General features: G+C 36.7%; 3 protein-coding genes across 4 annotated transcripts in view; 1 reads left to right on the top strand and 2 right to left on the bottom strand.

The window, feature by feature from the left end:
- The window catches only part of LOC123566726 (maspardin-like), a 24,427-nt gene extending 20,739 nt beyond the window's left edge, over positions 1-3,688 (bottom strand). Inside the window, exon 1 of one of the 2 annotated variants that reach the window (XM_045361050.2) lies at positions 3,667-3,688. The gene's annotated coding sequence lies outside the window, so the exon portion shown is untranslated. Of the gene's footprint in view, positions 1-1,082; positions 1,175-3,666 lie in introns of those variants that run through there. The other variant, XM_045361049.2, reaches the window with a different exon arrangement.
- On the top strand, positions 1,149-11,812 carry LOC123566728 (outer dense fiber protein 3-like). The gene is made up of 5 exons (XM_045361051.2): positions 1,149-1,307; positions 4,699-4,815; positions 9,808-9,909; positions 10,677-10,883; positions 11,498-11,812. The coding sequence occupies exons 1-5, from the start codon at positions 1,253-1,255 to the stop codon at positions 11,758-11,760; spliced, it is 744 nt and encodes a 247-aa protein (XP_045216986.2). The 5' UTR covers positions 1,149-1,252; the 3' UTR covers positions 11,761-11,812.
- Positions 11,813-12,507: 695 nt separating this feature from the next.
- On the bottom strand, positions 12,508-13,845 carry LOC123565447 (heat shock 70 kDa protein 12A-like). Its single transcript, XM_045359315.2, has one exon. It carries the CDS (start codon positions 13,843-13,845, stop codon positions 12,508-12,510), a length of 1,338 nt encoding a protein of 445 aa, XP_045215250.2.
- Between the last annotated feature and the right edge of the window lie 470 nt (positions 13,846-14,315).

The raw sequence follows: 14,315 nt of genomic DNA on the forward strand, positions 1-14,315 counted from the left end.
CGATCATCTGTTTTGACGCTCATGAGTTTTGACGCCCTTATTTATTTTCCTGTCAAATAGGTATAAGTGACCTTTTATGATGCCAAATTACACACGTTTGCAAAGCAGGCAATATTTTACCTTACTCAAATAAAACATTAATGCATTCAACAGGAACAACTGGTCAGGAATTCAGATCTTGGTTTTCTCTTTCCCTCAGCTATTTTTTTATAAAGTCACAAGACAGTTCTTTGACTGAAATTTTGGATAAATTTTAGATTTTTCACTCTCCTGTAGGCTATACACCTTGTATCATTTGAAAACATTAAATTAATTTAATTGAATATGGTTTTGCTGCTCTTTGTCAAATCTTGTTGTAAATAAAGAAGGTCATGTTTCTAATAGGTTGTCACTGAAAGTACCAAAGTTAGAGCTGTTAGATAGGGTTATATATTTTTGTGTCCTCACCGTTTTGATAATGAATGACTGCTATTAACAATATGTAAAGTGAACAAAAAAGATCACATTTTACAAAGAAATAGTAAAAAAGTCACTTAAAAAGATTAATATTAATTTGTTTATTGTCCTTTTAAGTTTCAGGTCTCGACTGCATTCACATAGAATTATACCAGCCAAATATGATTTTGGCCATATAGGCTCCAGAAAAGTGAAGTTTTGGTTAAGAGAGCCAGCCAATCAAAAGGCGTCATTTCTCATGAGCCTTAAAAATATGGATGCCTGATGGTCAGTCAGCAATAATACAAATATTGACACCTTTTTGCCCACAAAATTCACAAAACAGGAATAAAATAAAGGGAGACATGCCATAGCTTATAACAACACTATTTATTTGTTTAATTTATCTATATTACTAATGAAATAAATGTTAAACTGCTTAAGGGCGTCAAAACTAATGACTCTACGATACCCCACCCACCCACTCTGGCCACCGATTAACCGTGCTGGTTTTATAGAAAACGTCCGACTGACATGCATTGCTAGAATTGTTACAGTACGTTTCAATTGTGAGAAATTCAATAAGACCAATATCATCATGCATCACATGTTAGAAATTATTAGAAAAACTAAAACACAAAACTAACCAAAACTAGAAAATAGGAAGTGTTTTGAACTCGCAAACCTGGCGAGACTATGCGAGACCTTCGTAATTGATAAACGCAAAACGATCCCGAATGTATTGCCTGGTAACACGTGACGCCGGAAAGTTATTTTCCCGTCGTACTTCAAAACCAGTTGAATTTATTTGATTTTCATGCCTGAAACGGACCAAGTGTGTAAATATCGGCATATTGCAGCAAAGGAAAGGGGTAGAGTAGATTCTATTTTTGATAAAGTAGATCTAGAGAATATTTGTATTAGATGAGTTTCACGGAGTGAACATCAGTCATCACTTACGAGAATGAAAGTCAAAGATCTCCTGTTCTGATTACTTGTGTTTATCAGCTAGGAATGCGGTCGTTACTGTAGAATCTAGATCTAGATCTATGTAAATCTATAGATCTAGATTGCAAATTATCTTGAAGTAGCTCTAGATCTATGCCTCTTTCTCATAATTCCGAGCATTCTCGTTGAACCGAGACTTTGGAAAACTTTTACAAACTTGCAATCATTTTTATGTTTAAATTTTTTATGCATGTTATGGCAACCCTGTAGCAGTTGAATATGATCTAGATTTCTAACCGCAAAATGCTCATCTGAAAGTTTTGGAATATTACTGAGGTAGATCTAGATCTAATTTAGGCTAAATTATATAACCTTCTTATAGGGATTAATATTCATTTAGTCAATAGTGTAAAAAATATTTGTTTGCAAGTAGCTCTAGACCTACCTGTTCTTCATTTAGATTCTCTAGATCTAAAAAAAAAAAAAAAACTTTTTCAAAAAAAGATAATCTTAGTTTTTGAGAGCTAGATCTAGTGCAAATGGTCGCAAGTCTCGGTTCAATGATTCAATGAGAAAGCATCTGGCTGTTACAGAGATGAGGGTCATCGTGTGAAAGCTCTGACTGTTCAATGACAACAGTTATTAGACTGAATTTTCTTCTTTGGTATTTTTTAAGTTTAAAAGTTGGAGTATCAAAATAAAGTAAAATATCTTTTGCAACTAAAGTCTATTATTGACAAGAGCTGAAATACCAGTTTAGGGCCTCGGAATAACGAAAAGGGACATATTAGAGGCTATCTAGAGCTACCCAGACTCGAGCTAAAGCTGTTGTTTTTATCAGCTTCTTGTATAAATATACTTGTTTCTACTTCTTGTAGATATAGATACGGTGTAGCTCTATAAAAAAGTAAGAAATATTGTTTTTACAAGTAGATCTAGATCAAAGAGCTATAAATTAAATAGCTCTATGTATTTTATACTTCTTTGACCAAGATCTAGTTTAAATCTAAAACTTTTACATAGATCTAGATCTATTTAATTAATAGGCAGATCTCTAGATTCTATAGCTAGAATCTATGATATCTGACTTCATATTTTTTCAATGCCTGATACAACTCAGTTCTCTAGCTTCCTATAGTCAAAGGGAAAAATGTCAAAATTAAGTCAAGTTGTCTGGTGTTGATAGATCTATATTTCACTCTAACATTTCAGTTATCTAACTGACTAAAAGGACTTACAAAAAAGGTTTGTTTCCGGTAACATGCTAAAAAATTAGGGTAGGTAGATCTAGATCTAGGTCGATATATATATATTTGGGATTTTTTATTAGATCTAAATTATTTTTGTGTCAAAAATGAATACAAATAAGGGGTATGCCTTTATAGCATCAGTAAGTTGATTCCTAATATCACTGACTATGTTTAAAGAATAAAAAGTGCAGTTTTGCAACATTTTGTTAAAAAGTTGAAAACAAATTCTCAGAGGCCATAAAAACCTTTAGGATCGAGCCAAAAATTTAGGGTAGGTCGGGATACTGGAAGCAAACAAGTTTTTTATGCCTAATAAACACTGTTATGTGACAGACTGTCAGTATATTTTCAGTATTAAGGGCCGTAGCAAGATAAAGTAAATGATAGAGGGCACTAGTACAAAACATGATAACTCACACATTTCACATTTACATACATTTTATGAAAGAAGAATATCAAAATGTTTGTTGTAAACTAAAGTATTTGAAAATGTTTCCAATCGTCATTGAATAGCTCTGAATGTGTTTGAATATCTTTTTCTGTCAATCTGTTTTATTGTGGTATGAAATAAAGAGAATATTTAACAGTGTTGACTACAATACTGAATTACACTACAGTAATAACACAGATTTGGTCTCGACATTCGCTTTGTCCAAATATGGGTAATTTACTAATTACAACTCTAAAAAATCCAGTATTATACTTGAACAGTGTTAAATAATCTCATAATATAATATTCATCAGAAACAGAAAAGCAAGGCCTTGATCCACCAAGTATATAAACCCCACTCCCCCAACCTCTGACAACAAAACAAAATTAACGAATTTTCATCATCTCTGTTTATGATAATAATAATGAAAATAATAATGATAATAATGATAATAATAATAATAATATCCTAACTGCTCTTCTATTAATCGCTGATAAGCAGCTGGTAAGGTCGGAGCTGCCATTTGATCGGGGAGCTGGGGTGGGAGAGGAGGAGGGCGGGGGACACTTAAAATGTAACGGATCTAGACCTTTAATATTTACCTGTACGTCTCCTGTTGGCACGTTGTATGTTTGGTATCACGTGCTTTCTGCTTGCATTGAAATTCCACATTAAATTTTGTCTTTCAAAGCTTGACTCGCCGTTTGTCTTCAAGTTCAAAGTTGGTGTCGCGAAAACACGGAGTTATGAGATCTTTTCTCCTAATAATGAGAAAGTTGTCTCGCAATTACAATATTATAGATTTAATAAATGAGCCGTGCCATGGGAAAACCAACACAGTGGCTTTGCGACCAGCATGGATCCAGACCAGCCTGCGCATCCGCGTAGTCTGGTCAAGATCCATGCTGTTCGCTAACACTTTCTCTAATAGCAATAGGCTTTGAAAGCGAACAGCATGGATCCTGACCAGACTGCGCAGATGCGCAGGCTGGTCTGGATCCATGCTGGTCGCAAAGCCACTATGTTGGTTTTCTCATGGCACGGCTCAAATAAATTTCATTTCACAAGATTTGGCTTCTCAGTCACGACTGGCTCAGGTCGGAATACCCTAATTAAATTGAAGGGAAGTCATAGAAAAATCATGCCGCACCTGAGCTGTTCCTCTATCAACTTTTTGTTTATTTTGTACGTTTCAATCTTAGTTAAATAAATTGCACATTTTGCTTCATTGTCTGAATCCGTCACCGACCAAATAGTTAAATTGGTGAGTACTACATTTTTATGACAGAGGCGGACTCTTTATGGACGATTTTAGGCTCGCTTTGAGCGAAAACTGAAGACAGAGCAAGAACAACTAAGCTATAGTGGACACACAGCTAAGATATCAAGTATTCGTGATCAAAAGTAAAATTTAAAAATAGATTTCGAGCAAAGCGAGCCGAAAAACGGCTAAAATGATATTGATCATCATTTCAAGATCAGCTTAAGGTATTTCATGTCATATTTGAAAGGGGACGCAACGCTGTGTTCACATCCCTTTGGGTCCACGCCTATTTAATGTAAAAATCTGGTTTGTATATAATAGTACAACTTGCTTACACTCAACCTAAATGCGTTCTTTGTTTTTCTTCTAGGACCTGGACCTGGCCGGTATGCACTTCCGCCGACATTGGGTTTTTCTAGCCATGATGCAACGAAGAAAATGGAACCAGCCTACTCATTTGGCAGACGACTTATTCATAAAGCCATAAGTAAGAAAAATTCATTTTCCTGCCGCAAATTTTATATGTACAAGTAAAATAAATAACATTGGTCATTGATTTTATGATTCTGATTTTCGGATTATTCACTAAGACTTTGTAAAAATTAGAAGTACACCAAAACGCATTTTACATTTACTGTATTGTGTGGATATAATGGTTTATACTGCCCAGAAACACTGGTTCGTGTTCAATTTCATGCCGTTTCTGAAGCAAAGCATAGTTTGCTCGTCCGACTAGCTCGACAGGTAGCATACTGCTTCGAATTCGGAGGTCGTAGGTGCGAGTCAGTCAGTCCAGTCCAGTCCGGTCGGCCGGTTCCAGTCCAGTCCAGTCGGGCGGACGGTCGGCCGGTCGGTCAGTCCGTCCATCCGTCCTTTCAGACACAGTGAAGCATAAAAATGTCCCGTAGAGTATAGCCCGCGAACATGTCCATTTTCATATTCTTAAACGGTGTTTTTGTTGCCAAATAGGGATAAAGATTACCTCTCTGCAATTCCCAGAGAGTTTTGCCCAAACAAAATTAATTTTGTTGCCAATTAAGGACTATGCTATTTCGACAATGCAAAATTCGTATGTAAAACTGAGATTGTCGTAACAACGCGAGAAATGCACGGGGATCAAAAAGAAACTAATAATTATAAGAAAATGTATCTCCGAATAAATTTTAAAGTATCAATGACACTCAAAAACATGTCCCAACAGTGCACTAGAAGAAAATGCATAGACATTTTCGGGGTAAGTATTTGGTACCGTAAGTCTCTCATATATATACAATATATATATTCTTCAATCAAGGATATGTCAGTGTAAATGAGCTGAGCGTTAGCTTTCTAAGAAAACGCCGTTAAACTATGTTACACGAATCACACGTGCACCGCTCTTTTACAAAACTGTGTCCGCCATGTTTTCTTCAGTGAACGAAATAAAAGGAGTATTTTACCTTAGATTTCCTTATTGTAGAGTACGATTGACTTTCTAATCTAAATAAAACATCACTTTTTTATAACATCCCACTGTCCGATCTTTTGATCACTTAACGATCACTCACAATTACAAAATAAAACCAACGTGTCATCAAAATTATCACTTTACACGGCTTCATGGACATCACGGCCTACTAACATTAAATTTGTAATCATGCGCCAACCAAACAAATGATGAAAGATCGGTACTTTTTCAAAGACATGTTTTATTTCCTGTAATTTTCTAATATTCTAACCTTCAAACAACCGAATTGTATGCACAGAAATAACGAAACATTTATGCAATATAGCTTTTAGCATAAATTTTGGATCTGTCTTTTTCCAGCCCAACAACAGACATGTATATGTCACAAACCCGGTCTGTCCTCGAAATCAGTGTCAAAGGTTACTAGAACATAAATACAATAAATAAACAACCGCTTACTATGCTCTTGTAAGTCCTGTAAGATGAAACGGCTCGTGTTTATACATTCATATATATTCCGTATCGGGAACATTGACAATCACAAGTCGATCCTTACCACGAACATGAAAAACAGTTACTTTTATGCCTTTGTTTACATTTCAAAAGTAACTATTCACATATACGTTCAAGAACGTAAATTTCGTGCTTTCCGACCCACATGGTGTGTTTACTTCTGTATTTAAAAGTATGGTGTATTCGGCAAAACATTTGTAACTTCCGACGTGGTAAATGTCATTGTCAGTTATGTTTACGAAATTTAATTGAATATTTATGTTTTATACTTGCAAAAGAAAAACTTGATGGTCATGGTCGCTGGCTTCGAATTCCTCGCCCATCACCGACGTGGGATCAAAAAACCCACTTGAGGTGTGAAACTTTTCACGTAAGGAAGCCATCCAACTGAGGTTAGTGTCTCGATCTAGGTACTAGTCTGAGCCTCAAAAAATGTCTGGAGGGACCCCTGGAGCCTTTCACCACCAACAAAACCTGGGAAAAGTTCATTGTGTCGTTTCGGTGTTACTCACAATCAAACAAAATGAACATTGTTCCCGTTTTTGTTTGTTTGTTTTATATAAATGAATATGCAAAAAGGGTTTGTTTGTTTCAGTGTAACGTCAAAATATAATATTACAATTATATATCAACAGTGAACGCCACATGCATTATTTGTTCACGAGGGGTTATGCTTTAATCTTACAGGTAATACAAATATATTCCTATTGTATAAAGGGTAAAGGTAAATATATATGTATATGTGTGTGTACTCGTGGAATTAAATGTTAAGTGTAAAAAGTATATATTCACAGTTCAAATCATCCATGCTAAATAATACGTACGATATGTTTGCTTTCTCGCTGTCTAACATGTTCGATATGATTTATTCGATTTTTATCATAGAGTTCTAGTTTATTTTTTCACCTTAAATTAAAGCAAACGTGTTCAATATAATTTTAAACAAACTCTGAAGTTTAGTAGGTTGTAGCATTCTCTAGGTCAATGTATTTTTATTACCTTCTGTAGTCAGTCATTATCTATTGTGAAAAAAACTCTTTTTAACCAAAGTGGAAAAATTCAGGTACTTGAAAATGCAGCTTTCTAAAGAATTCTCGATGTCATTTGTCAGACATACCTTGTAAATAAAATAATATTATTACAAAATTAATACTGCTATTTCTTTTGTTGCACTTTGCGGACTTATGATAAAGTTATTTATGTGCATCTGTTCACAACGAAGCACTGACCCTGAGGACTATGTATGGGAAAATATAAGAGTGAACTAAGTGTTGACTGAAAAAGGGCAATATTTATTTTGCCGAACAATACCTTAACAAATATATATTTTCACATATCTGGGGCGAAAAAATACCGCTTAAACAAATATATATTTTCACATATCTGGGCGAAAAATACCGCCATTGCAAAACAATACATTAAAAAAAATATATAATTTTCACATGTCTGGGCAGAAAATACCGCCGAAAAATACCTTAACAAAATTTATATTTTCACATATCTGGGCGAAACATACCGTCCTTAACAAATAGATATGTTCTCATATCTGAATGGAGTTACAGTCCAATACCATAACAAATATATATATTCACATATTAGGGCGGATATAACCGCCGAAAGCATATCAAGAAATGTAGATGAATTTGCATATTAAGAGAAATCTTTTCAAAATTAGAAAATTGTCACTTGAAAGAGGAGGCGGAATGGCATGTCGTGGTAAGATAAAACCAGAAATTAGCCAACATAAAATTAAAGAAAGAAGCGTGCTATTCACTCTTGAATGCTGACGAAGAAGGAAGATGCCGTTTCACGATTGGTTCAACGGTATAAAAGGAATTCATTGATTGGCTTTTACCGTAGTATATAAATAAACATATTTCAGAATAGGACCGATTTGCTCCAAATCTACAACAATGACATAAATAATTTTATCTACCTATAAAATTCATATATATATAATGAGCAGTACAATTCCTGTAAATGAGCACTACGTAAGCGCTCAGGCCCCTCTCGCACACCATACCTATAGTTCGGACTTCTTTATGTGTAAAGGCATGTGCACAAAAATGACAAATTTTGCCAACACCTGGTAAATTGTAATGTGTTTTTAGAAAAGTAATAAACGGAAATAGAAAAATAGCTCTCAGCTCATTTACACGGATAGTTTAGCTTTATTATGTATGTTATAGTTTTTCGCAGTTATGCACGATGACATAGAATACTTACCCCGAAAATTGTGACACGAACATACTGATAACTTTTCCCACTTTACTTTTTAAATTAAAGTAAGAGTTCAGCACTTCATGGTTTTGATGTATTGTCACATTGGAATAACGTTTGTTTTACAGTAACTTCGAAATTAATCAGAAATAATATCATGTACCCCACCCACCTAATTCATAATTTCAGAATAGCATAGGCCTTAATGACTATAAGTGCAGCGGCCAATGAGACGTCCGAATTTTGAGTCTTGGTTGAAAGGCATGCACGTCGGGCCGGACCGGACACGCGTTCCTAGATTTTATCTTCGGCGTAATAAATTGCTGAAAGGTCATACATTTTCCATCTCGGATTCCTGTTGAACAGTTGTCCGTGACTTCCGGCGAAGAAGTTAAATCCAACATAACTAATTTGTTAACTGTCCGATATAGTATATATAATTGAAATACCCTTGAAATACGGCGTTAATCCAAAAGGAAGCCGAAAAGAACTTGAGCTGTAGATTCGGCCACTTGGTGACACGCTCGTTTTCGGAAGGTCTATGGTCCCACCCGGCTGCCCGCCTGTGTCTGATATTTTTCTCTCTCAAAATCTGAAGTGTATGTTCTCAATTTTTGTCGGTGTAACTAAAACCTAATATGAAATAAGGCAAAGCCTCAAAGCGAGCTCAAAAAATATTATGCATCATTTATTTGTCACAAAGAAACTATTCACTAGTCACAAGAATTCAGGAGAACCTATTCACTTGAAGAAGTCTACATTTAGTGTCACCATATCTGTAACAGTGAATATCATACGTTGCAAAATTTATGGGAAGCCGGTGTCACGGTGACGTCATTTTTTCCATTTTCTGGCCGATGCTTGATCATTTTAAATGAAAACAATATTTTTTTCAAACAACTGGAAATCATTCTTACGGTTGAGTGATGAATATTTTTTAACAATTGAATGAAGTTCTGTATTCACTCCGGAAAGAAGTACTTCCTTTGAGCACCTATCCGCTAGGGTGCGCTTTTTAAAAACTTCCGACGAAACTTTTCAAATCCATCACCAAGTGTGCAAGTATACTTGCGTTACCGTAAAGCTCGATTCTCGAGCAGGCCCTTCGGGCCTACTCTTCGAGCTCGCTATCACTTAATTAAGTAAGTCTAGTCCAATCAACCTCTCTTAGTAATTCCTAGGGATCGCTTTCTTTACTATCCATAACCCTGCATTTCCTAGGGGATCGCTTTCTTTACTGTAAATAGTAAATTTAGTAGGCCTATTGGAGACTTATTTTTTGCTATTTTTTTATTGCAGAGGATAGCCCCGGTCCGGCTTATTTCATCAATCCAAGGATAACTCGACATGGAAAAGACGGTACACCCAGCTACTCTCTGCTTTCCAGACAATCAGATCTACGTAAGTCTATTCAATTGATTATTGTCATTGATTTACTGTTCATTATCGTGAATATAGCCCATATAAGCCTTAATGTCAGAGCCTCAGATATTTACGGGATCCTGATTATACTGGAAGAAAATGAAAAAAAAATGGGATGAGGACACATGGCAGTTAAAATTCCAAGATGTATATCTAGCAAATTTTCACTTACAATACATTCAACAAAATAGACAGGGCAATAGATATAAGCATCTGAGATACAATCTAAGCCTTACATATGTTACTTCATAGATATAATACATAACAGTATAAAAGTTGAGTAATCTCTCAGGCATAGATTTAATATGCTTGTACTAAGAACTGTGAAGCTGAAGAACAAAAATAGGAGCCCGGCCGGTAGCACGGTTAAATAGAACAATGTGTATAGGACAACATTCTACTCAAATATTTAGGATGAAAACAAGAGTCTGGTCATATTTTTTTTGTCCTAGGTCGGGTACTCGTGTCTGTGATTCTACTATCCCCCTTCCAATATTATATAACTAAGGTAGTCGCCGCATGACACTATTTGCGTTCAACATTTATTTACAGTTTGAGTAAGTCCAGGCTAAAGTATATACCAACATTCAATGTATATATGAAGTAAATGCTTCCCGTTTGTTGTGGATGCAGAACACGGATGGTGGAGAAATAAAATAACTTGCACTTGACCACTCCAAATACTTTTAAAATACACAGCACACACAATATTTTGTTCACTTAAGAGTTTCTTCTACATTAAACAGAAACGTTTAAGACCCCGTCTGCCAGAGCCTATTACCCGGAGAAAGTGCATCCTCAAGGTGAAAAGATAGCGCCAAAATATTCTATAGGGTTCAGAACCAGATTCCGGAAGTTAGACCAAAATCCACCATCGAGCAAATATATCTTGCCCACAGTGCTGGGACCAGCACAGCCGAACAAATTGTCTGCACCGTCTTACTCTATGACAGGTACTGCTTTATAATCAAACATGTGTTAATGAAGGTCACCTGCGAACAGAGTCCACTTTTAAAGTAAATTTCGTTTCCGATTTTAGCATTAATGAGCCGTGTCATGAGAAAACCAACATTGTGGCTTTGTGACCAGGATGGATCCAGACCAGCCTGTTCGAATGGATCCAGACCAGCCTGCGCATTCGCGCAGCCTGGTCAGGATCCATGCTGTTCGCCAACAGTTTCTCTAATTGCAATAGGTTTTGAAAGCGAACAGCATGGATCCTGACCAGACAGCGCGCATGCGTAGGCTGGTCTGGTCTATGCTGGTCGCAAAGCCACTATGTTGGTTTTCCCATGGCGCGGATCATTTTACGATGTATTGTAATCTCAAATAAAACACCCGCAAATGTAGACCATTTCTTGGCTCGCCCATACGCGGCCTTATAGACATGCTAGGTTGTATTTCTATCACTGACAATGACCAACGTTGGAATTTCATCAATTTATGCCGGAAGAAGGTGAAATCTTTTGAACTGACACAGCCGTCGACTTGCTTGTAATGTTTCTGTTATCACTGCAATCTTCGAAGACAGCTAATTAATTGTTAATTTCGAAATGCTTTCTTTCAGGACGGTCGAAAATAGGATGTTACCTAGAAGATCTTGCCAATGCGCCGGGACCAGGACACACCACGAAAGTGGAAACCGATGTTTACATGTCGAAAGTCCCGCACTACTCCCTTAGATCTCGAACCTTCATGCCACATGACGGCGTGAAAAAACCAGGCCCCGGAGCCCATTTTCCCGAAAATGTGAAAATAAACAAACCAAATGCGCCAAGTTATTCTCTCGGCGTCCGGCATGCGGAATATGTTTGTCCTCTAATAACATAAGTTACTTTTAAATAAAAAAAATATGCGTTAAATAAAATGATTAGGTAAACAACTTTATTGCTTCTTTTTATATATAAAGGTCACACATCATCCACAGTGTACGTATGTGTAAAGTTACAAAGAAAATGCATTTAAAGAGTGACAAAATCAAATGCTTGGCTTGGACATCATGACGTTCAGCGCACAGTATGTAACGGCACTGCCTGATGGCTTTTAGCGTTATGCATGCACTTTGAAGATTGAGTTGACTTTTAGAAAATCAGCATTGAGGTATATGCAAATTACTTGGTCTTACTTATTAGATACTGTTAAATCATAATTATAATTTCATCGGCTCCAAAAAAAATAATCGTGGTTTTGCAAAAAAAAAAGCCCGGCTATTTCGTTGGTTATCAATTCGTGTATTTTAACTATGGAAGCTGAGACGAATAGGAATCTTTATGTATTTCTTAAATTTCGGGAATTTCGTGTGATCTCGAAACCCACCAAACTAAGTCCCCAATTTACTTTAATTATTTCAGTTTTGCATGTATTAATCAAAAGTAACCAGTGTCTAAAGAAGCGATTTCTTCGGTTCATTTTAGAAACATGTCCACAATTTTCTGTGTTCCGAATTGGTTGAGTCGAAGGTCACACATGTTGGGATTCCAGCAAATAACTCTTGACGGTTGTAAGTGCAGCTGTAAATTGCATGATGAAAACGGAACGTGCACAATGACTTTGTAAAAAGTAACTGTACATTTTGTATTACAAGATTTCTTTTCTTGTGGTGTATTTTCTTCCAGAGAATATATCAAACGCAAGAACTTCAAAGTCAGTGTCACCGACAACAAGAACATAATCGGTACAAAGCCTCTCGGACCAACCCCTTTCCGGTGCCTCAATTTTCGAAGAGAATACTTCGGTACAACCGTCTTCCTTTGTGCAGTATTTCGGATCATCTTTAGTGGAACGAAACAGTTGTGCGCATGCCTCGCGTTGCTTGAATTTGAAGAATTTTCTGTCGTTATTTCTTGTTTCAACTTTAAATGTATCACCAACTTTCAAAAGCTGATTTTTATCTATAACCTTGTGGTAAATATCCCTACACAGAACTTTCCCGTCTCTATAAAACTTCAATTTTCTCGGATGAATCTTCTCTTCAAATGGTCGCGCAATAGCAAACCCATACGTATATCTCGCTCTTCTTTCTATAATATCGGTAGGCTCGAAGCCCATCAATACGGCGCCTTTGAGTACGGCTAGCTCTTGTTCCCGCACATGTGTAACATCCATTCGCGCCATTTCCATTTTTATAAACTCTGTAACGTATGGAGATGCGGAATATCCACCTGCTAGTATCAAATTGTTTATTTCTGTATTACTACATTCTTTCAATATATCTGTTAACATGCTTACGATCCCGTCTACGGAGGGCTTGAAAAAACTTTCAACTATTTCCTTCTTAAGATGCAATTTTGTTTCATCTACAACAGTAACATATTCATGTTCTTCAACAGCCTTCACAATGTCAGAAAAGGTAGATCTGGCATTTTGTTCCGCTAGTTTGATGAGGGACGCCGGAAGCTCAATGACGATTTTCTCGGTTTTTGTGTCAAACTTTCTTTTGAATTCCTCAAAGCTTCTCATAAGTTTAACAAAGTCGAAATACTGTTGCCGAAAAAATATTTTCCAGACTTTGTCACTCACTACCTTCATTAAAAATTGGATGAACATATTGTCAACGGAATTCCCGCCAAGATCATTTCCGGTTGCCTTGTGCAGCTCTCGAAATCTGTCGTCTGGAAGTATTTCATGTACACAAATATCGACGAGTCCTCCTCCAAGATCAGCAATAATATACTTATTGCCGACCGATAACTTTTTGATGTTCAGGTTTCCTGAAGTCTGCATTCCTTTCTTCCAGAAGATAGCAGCAGCTTCTGGCTCCCGAACCAGCCGAATTCTGTCACGTGGTATACCAGCTTCTGCTGCTGCTTCGCGCATGAATTGTCGGGCCGAGTCAGACCATATAGCTGGAATTGTCAACACCCAAAATACTGAGTTAGGATTTACTTTAGAATTATTAGATATTGTTTCTCGCATTGACTGTAGAGCGAGTTTTCCAATGTATTGAATTAACTTCGAAAATAATCCCAAAGCGGATATTTTTCTGCCTTCGCCGTCTTGAAACTCTGACTCGCGCGTCAAGCTATCATTTTCGTAAAGCTGCATTTTGATATTGTCAAAGTAGCGGTATCCCTGATGCCTTTTTAGTGACAACAAGTTGAGCGTATCTGTCCACCGCAAGCTTTCCAAATGCATTAATTGTTCCGTTGGCATTCAGAAGTAAAACTGGTGGTACCCGGTTATGTGGCAGCTTGGTAACATGCACCAAAGAAAGTGCAACAGCGCCGTCTTGAATCGTGGAACCATTGTTTGTTTCCGGTGTTGGTTCTTCGCCTTGCTGTGAACCGGGAGCAGACGTTGCTAGATATATCCTATCCTTTTGCGGAGGAAATGAAAAGGCAAAACCAATGTTAGAAGTCCCGAAGTCTATCGCAACTAGAGCTTCA

This window comes from Mercenaria mercenaria, chromosome 8 (genome assembly GCF_021730395.1).
Source record: "Mercenaria mercenaria strain notata chromosome 8, MADL_Memer_1, whole genome shotgun sequence".
In the NCBI taxonomy this organism is placed as follows: Eukaryota; Metazoa; Mollusca; class Bivalvia; order Venerida; family Veneridae; genus Mercenaria; species Mercenaria mercenaria.

Excerpts from the sequence above, each read along its gene's own strand:
- LOC123566728 (XM_045361051.2), top strand. The coding sequence starts at position 1,253 with ATGCCTGAAACGGACCAAGTGTGTAAATATCGGCATATTGCAGCAAAG. Across the intron at positions 1,308-4,698 it reads TATTGCAGCAAAGGAAAGGG|GACCTGGACCTGGCCGGTAT; the intron begins GTAGAGTAGATT and ends TTTTTCTTCTAG. Across the intron at positions 9,910-10,676 it reads TTCCAGACAATCAGATCTAC|AAACGTTTAAGACCCCGTCT; the intron begins GTAAGTCTATTC and ends TACATTAAACAG.
- LOC123565447 (XM_045359315.2), bottom strand. The coding sequence starts at position 13,845 with ATGCGAGAAACAATATCTAATAATTCTAAAGTAAATCCTAACTCAGTA.